The 6,896-nt window shown below is 37.2% G+C and overlaps 1 protein-coding gene and 1 long non-coding RNA gene across 2 annotated transcripts in view; one reads left to right on the forward strand and one right to left on the reverse strand.

The window, feature by feature from the left end:
* Window positions 1–2,471, forward strand: part of wwc1 (WW and C2 domain containing 1) — a 53,177-nt gene extending 50,706 nt beyond the window's left edge. The window contains exons 20-22 of the mRNA XM_056262294.1: window positions 837–1,067; window positions 1,160–1,278; window positions 2,158–2,471. Coding sequence (XP_056118269.1) covers window positions 837–1,067; window positions 1,160–1,278; window positions 2,158–2,224 — 417 coding nt within the window. The 3' untranslated portion in view covers window positions 2,225–2,471. The remainder of the gene's footprint in view (window positions 1–836; window positions 1,068–1,159; window positions 1,279–2,157) is intronic.
* LOC130095545 (uncharacterized) lies at window positions 2,392–2,677 on the reverse strand. The gene is made up of 2 exons (XR_008808124.1): window positions 2,556–2,677; window positions 2,392–2,510 (listed from the first exon to the last, which is right to left on the reverse strand). It is a non-coding gene; the product is annotated as an uncharacterized LOC130095545 (long non-coding RNA).
* Between the last annotated feature and the right edge of the window lie 4,219 nt (window positions 2,678–6,896).

Here is a 6,896-nt window from a genome sequence, read left to right on the forward strand (position 1 = left end):
GTATGGACCAGTGATTTTTGACTTGTGATTGGTTGCATAAACTGCTTTTAAGACTAGTCTAAAATCAGAAAAGTAAAGTCTAATAGCTGGGTTTCAGTCACGTGATTATGATGAAGCGCGGAATTCAGATGGAGGGCAGGGAGTGAAGAGCGCAATGGACGAGATGGAGGAAAGTCCGTACTGTACTACTTTACACACTATTACAAGAGAAGATATAAACAAAAAATCAAACATATGTTGTACGTGATCCTTACGTTATGAAGAGGAGCGATTTTTCAACTGAATTGAAAGATTTTCCTGCCATCGAGGCAGTAGATATCAGCAACTACCTCGTCTTATAGACATACTTTGACTTTGCAAAGTTCGGAAACGTTACACGTTAACTTACACGTTACACAAACATAGCCACTTAAGTTGTATTAACTCACCTTTGACGAAGTGATCACTGCACACACGGGCATTTTCCCATTCGGCTCCTCCCGACCGCAGACGTAGGTTTGCAAGCTGTTTTTCCGGAGTTTTTCGGTCAATTTCTTGCATTTTCCCCCCTTATGAACAACAACTTTTGGTACACGATAAAAACTCCTCGTGGTTTGATCGATTTAAGTAACCATAAACGACGCAAAACATAGGCACTTTGAGTTTGTTATAGTGCTTTCTAAATACAGCAAATCACTTCCTGCCCCCCATTTGCATTTCGCGCCATGGCAACGCAGTGGTGTGACGTCATATGAAAACAAGCTATTGCTGACACATAAAGGAACTGGCCCTTGATGACACAACAGAGCTATTGAATAAGTTTTCACCCCTCTGTTCTCTCTCTTTCACACACACAGCCACCAATGCAGATCAAAGGTCTGGACGGGCTTCTGCGCACCTCTCTGGATCTGGAGTTAGACTTGCAGGTGACTCGCACACGGCAAAGCCGACTGAACGAGGAACTGCGTGTGCTGCGGGAGCTAAAGGAGCAGTTGGAGAACGCCCGTCTGAAGGGCCAGCACGTCCTCCCCGCATGGGTACAGGAGGACGAGCGCTTTCGTCTGCTGCTCAAACATGCAGAGAGACAGGTCAGTCCCAGTAGATTTCCAGAACCAACAAATCCACAAACGGCACGTCATCCGGTCCAGCTTCTGATTTCGATTCGCCATTCTCTCCTCAGACCCAGGAAGAGCAGCTACAGGAACAGAGGGTAGAGAAGATGATGCGAGCGGCGGCCAAGGATGTGCACAAGATCCGTGGACAGAGCCTCAAGGAGGTCCCTGGAGTCCAGTCCTTTAGGTGGGCATCTGTTGCTAATAGGGGTGTAACGGTACACACAAAAATTTCCAGTACAGATCTTTTCGGTTCGTTATGCACGTGTACAGAACGAATACAGTGATGTTTAAACCACTGCGTGTGCAGAACTTCTCTGTATGCATCCAAGTCACTGTTTCTGCACTGATCCTAAACATTATCTTAGGTTATTGGGGAACCTAGTGAGCTGCCTTGTTCTCTAACTGCCTACATAGGCAGCTACCTTCTAAGTCAGCATATTAAACTGAAATGAAAGCCCATAATCGACTGATCTGGAGCAACTCCATGTGACGCTGAAATAGCCCTCTTCACCTGATCTTCACAGGAGTATCAGCTCAGAGTTGATTCCAATTGTCTGAAGTTGCTAATGAACATTTTTCACAGACTGTGATGATGCGTTTCCACAGTTATTAAAGGGTTAGTTCACCCAAATACGAAAAATGCTGTCATTAGTTACTCACCCTCATGTCGTTCCAAACCCGTTCCACTTTCGTTCATCTTCGAAACACAAATTAAGGTATTTGAAACCAAATCTGAGAGATTTCTGTCCCTCCATTGACAGTCCAACTACCATTTTGACTCTTCAAAAAGTTCACAAAGAGATCGTAGTTTTCAAAGACGTTGAACCATTTTTCGATTATTTATGATTTATTTCACCAACTTCATTGCAATCTATAATGGAAATGCCTTCCCTTTGAAGGATATATGCGATGCTACCTTAAAATATGCCAAAATGAGCATCTTTAAAATGCTTTCAAAGGCAGCTCACTAGGATTTGGAACGGAGCTAATGTCAAGTAATTGTTTTATATCTGACACCGTCCTGTTTCAAGCTCTGCTTATTGTCTGCTGTAACCTCTCTTAGAGAAAAGATGGCCTTCTTCACCAGAGCGAAGATAAACGTTCCTGACCTACCAGCCGACGACGTGTAGAAGATATTCTTCTCAACTGCTTTTGTTTCCATGGAGACAAAACTGACATCTGGCAGTATTATGAATAATGAAGAATGGTGTGACAGGAAAATGTATGTTGGGCAGGAAAAATGTCATTTTAAAACACTGGGTTGTAACTCTCAAAACTGAAATTGTATAGATCCGTGTTTTTTTTTTTTTAGATAGATTTATTTTTGAAATTTCACCATGTTCTGTTACTAACAAGAGTATGTCAGTATCTGTTCTAGGTATTTGAGTGGTCAGTCGAAAACAACAGTGCGTGCGTCTTTGAAACGAGTGTGAAACATGCTGCTCTGCTATTGGGCAGGACTGCTTACTGTAACTCTTGAAGATGTGAATACAGATACTTACGGTACTACTTCTGTTCATAGCACAAGGGTTCAGGACTCAAACTTTATGACAAAATGAATGGGCATACATCCTGCTATTCCAGTCTCGTCCCTTTAGAAACAAGCACATTTGTCCACATTTATGTTCGACAGTCTCAAGATTTTTGCAATTGTGTAAATGGTTACAGATGTTAGGAAGCATGAAACTAAAGCATGACGTGTTAACTAGACCGGTTAGTACACTAAATCGATTGCTAACAGCTCCGTGTTCGTTTTGTTAATTGCACATGCAAACAAAGACACGTTTAGTGCAAATGTTCGTAAAATGATGTAGAAACTGCACTTAGTTCCACAGACTCTCAGGTAGAATATCAGATAGTTCGTGCACTTTATAGAAAAAGGCATTGATGTAGAGAATAAAGCAAATAAGCACATTGTGTGAACGCAAAGATCATACTATCCCATTGAAGTGAAACCCTGTTTCCCAGCTCTTGTTACATCTTTGGAAACTTTCAAGGCGACCTTTTCGGTTTTATCAATTTCCCATACTAGTTTCTACAGTCGCCTGTTGCAATAGTATATCATTTCTACTGGTTCGGACCTCTTCTAATCTAAAAATAGCCCTCACGTCTTTCAACACGTTGGCTTTTGTATGTGACTAATAAGCTTCAAAACAAAAGCGGTAGCATCATTTCATTTATGTCAAACCCTGATATATTTTTATTGATACACCAAATATATTTTTATTGACTCACTATAAACAAAGGAGAAAAAAAGGAATTATATTTTGCATAAGATTTAGATAACCATTCAAATTTAACCCAAACCATTAAAATGACTTACGATCTACCGTAGTATTAATTTGTCGACAGTTAAGTGCATTTCCGCCCAAATTCTTATGACTGTAATGTGAAGGAAAAGAACGTAATTTATTTAATCATATATATATCCATATTTAAATATGTTTTCATTACTTAAAAGAATTATCAAAAAAATTTTTTTTTTTTTTTTGCATTACAGTACACTCGATTTGTAGAGAATTGCCTTGAAAATTCAGTCAAAATCCCAAAATAAAATAATTGTATTGCTACATACCAGTAAGGAGCCTTTAGTGGGTTGAATCTCACAAAAATGTTTCATATTTCACACCATAAAAAAGAAAAAGAAAAAGGAATTTATATTTTGCATAATATTTACCTAAAACCATTCAAATTACTTGCAGTGTGAGATTAATTTGATGACAGTTAAGTGCATTTTCCCCTAAATTCATATGACTTTTAATGTGAAGGAAAAGAATGATATATATATATATATATATATTATTGTTGTTGTTGTTATTTTTTTTCATTACAGTACATTAGATTTGGGGAGAATTGTCATGAAAATCCAAATTACAAATTTCTGTAATCTCATATTTTATTTATTTATTTTTATTTATTATTATTATTATTTCCAAAAATACGACCTGGACAATTTTCGTGAGATTCCCACGCTTATGAAGAAAACTATTGAAATCTGGAAGCGTATCTTCCCCGAGGCAAAGAAACGGGAACACATCTAGGCCACTGACAGCTGTGAAGGCACACAGTTGATAATTCCCAGCTCTCCCTGTAAACACTTAATAATGTATCGCACGCCACTGCAGAGTTTGTGTGTACCATTTACTCACACGGAGGGAGTCACTGGTGATTTGCGTTATGTAAATGAGCGCTTCCTCTATGCTAATCTATTATTGATTTTCACTAAACTCTTCATCTACAGTATCTTGATAGTATGTGACTGTGAATGTTACCGCCATGTCATAAAAATCAACTTTTCAACGATAGCTTTGCATCACGGGCCAAGATGTTAGTCCGAATGAATGTAGCACTTTAAAATGTCATGTGACCCCTTATTTGATACTGATTTACAGTATTTTTATATAATTTTCTTAATTTTAACCAGTTATGGATGGCATTACCAGCCCAATTCCATTGATTTTGCTCACATTTCAAATGTTACGTGAAATCAATCATACAGTTGTGCTCTCGACATTTTTTGTTTTGCATTTCCCTCCTGGAACGCCTCATATTTTCCATGTAGATCTTCCTGTGCTTCATTATGCCTTTGTTTCTCAAGGAAGCATCGAATGTACTGTCATTTGCTCAACCCCAGATCATCAACTAATAATGTCGTTTGAATTGTAGTAGCATTCATAAACACGTATAGGTGGCGAAATGATACCACAATGTCCGAAACTAGTGTGGAATCTGTTACGGATGATCCAGAAGCCATCCTTTATCTGCAATGCTCACGTGCATGTGGCCTAGTCTCTTGCTCCACCAAGCGGCGTACAGACAGAACTGAACTTGTATTTACTTGTAGCACTCGTTCTGAAACCGTCATTTCCTCTCCATTGTAATTTCACCTAAAATTGGTTTAGGAGATGTTCCCATATTTATTTTGACACCAGACAAACCCAACTGAAGTGCTGCCCCAAAAGCTTTTAGCCACGTACCCAATTCAAATAGAAGCATCTTATAGCTTTCACCTTAAAGCTATTGTACTCGGTTGTTTTGTCTTCCGCAGCGCGTTTTCTCGTAGATCCTGTAGTTAGACCTAGTTTATTAGAGTACAACCATTCCTTTGTCTTTGTTTCAGCTCTTTTAATGTTATTATTTTGACCCATTTAAGACAGTACACTGCCAAACGTATACATCCCAGTTCAGTTTAATACGCTGCTGCGTGATGTATATTTCTCACATTGGCATTTTTAATCGAGGTACTTTTTTATCATCATTATTTTTACCAGAGTTTTTCAGATTTGCCTGTTTTTACCAATTTATGGTTATTTGAATGTGAGGGAAACAGTATATCCCCTTTAAATGTGTACTGTTTACCTGGAAACACTACAGCTGAGCTGATTCTGAGAGTAGTCGAACAAGAGAAATTGACTTATGTTTTCACTGGTCGTACAGTATGCTTACCGTTCACAGTATGTGTTGGAGAGAGAATTGTCTTGATTGATTAGGTGCTCTTCGACTATCAAATCTGAGGTTCATAAGGACATAATATTTGGCTTTTTTATTTTTTATTTGGACGCTTGGTCCAATCATGCCTAAATCATGTAATACTTGCTTAAAATAATGAAAAGAGAGAAAAAAAAATGCTGTCAGTATGCTGGTAGTCATGAATGATTCATTTGTTTATTGTACACAGTAGGACTTTTATTCTGAAAACTCCAGTGCATTTAATTGTTTGTTTTTTTCTTGTATTAATGATGAAAAAAACCCTGATCTGATCACAGCGATGGTTGGAGAAGTACAGCTTGTATTTATTGCACTTTTGTGATTTGGGTGTGCTGTCTTTCTTTTTCTTGTGAGACTTTTGAAAGCTGTGAATTTTATCATCGACACTGTACTGTCAACCAGAATTGTAAATATATCACCAGCACAAGAGTATGTTTTGTAGTTTCACAACAAATATAAAAAGTTCCTTTCTTCTAATCTTTATAATGTTTTGTGTGTGTTTGTGTTTTTACTCTCACAAATTTCTAATATATTTATCTGTATTGAGATCGGGGCCAATCAGTTTTTTTCTCATTCCAACTATTACGTGCAGTTACTAACAGTAAAATATCAGAAAGAAGACTACATATGGGGCATTTTCAGCAAATGATTCAATTTATGCTATAAAAAGACAGTACACAAATAACACTGACTCTCAAAAATGGCATATATATATATATATATATATATATATATATATATATATATATATATATATATATATATATATATATATATAAACATAATAGTTGGTCCAACTTGCTCATAGATGAACGACAAACACTCACGCTACCTCTTGCCCATTATATCCAAGTTCAAAGTTTAATTTAAAGGGACAGGTCACCCAAAAATGAAAATTCTGTCATCATTTACTCCAAACCTGTATGAGTTTCTTTGTTCTGTTGAACACACAATAAGATATTAAAGAATGTTGCTAACCCAACAAATACCATGGAAGTCAATGGGTGCCGTCAAATGTCTGCTTGCCATCATTCTTTAAAATATCTTTTGTGTTCAAGAGAAGAAAGAAACTCATACATGGTTTGAAACAACTTGAGCGCGTGTAAATGATAGAATTTTCGTTTTTGGGTGAACTGTCGCTTTAAAACATTTAAACTATGTAAATGTAAAGAATACAATATATTACTTAAAAAAATCTAAACTTTATATCCATCGTGCGTGTGTGTATTTAGGATATACAAAATATTTAATATAAATCATTTTGTGACTGTATTTTTTCCCCACTGCCAACGATTGAAAGGCTATAGTTTTGGC

The sequence above is a fragment of the Rhinichthys klamathensis genome, unplaced genomic scaffold, assembly GCF_029890125.1.
Source record: "Rhinichthys klamathensis goyatoka isolate OS25496 unplaced genomic scaffold, OSU_Roscu_1.1 h1tg000191l_1, whole genome shotgun sequence".
NCBI classification, from domain to species: Eukaryota; Metazoa; Chordata; class Actinopteri; order Cypriniformes; family Leuciscidae; genus Rhinichthys; species Rhinichthys klamathensis.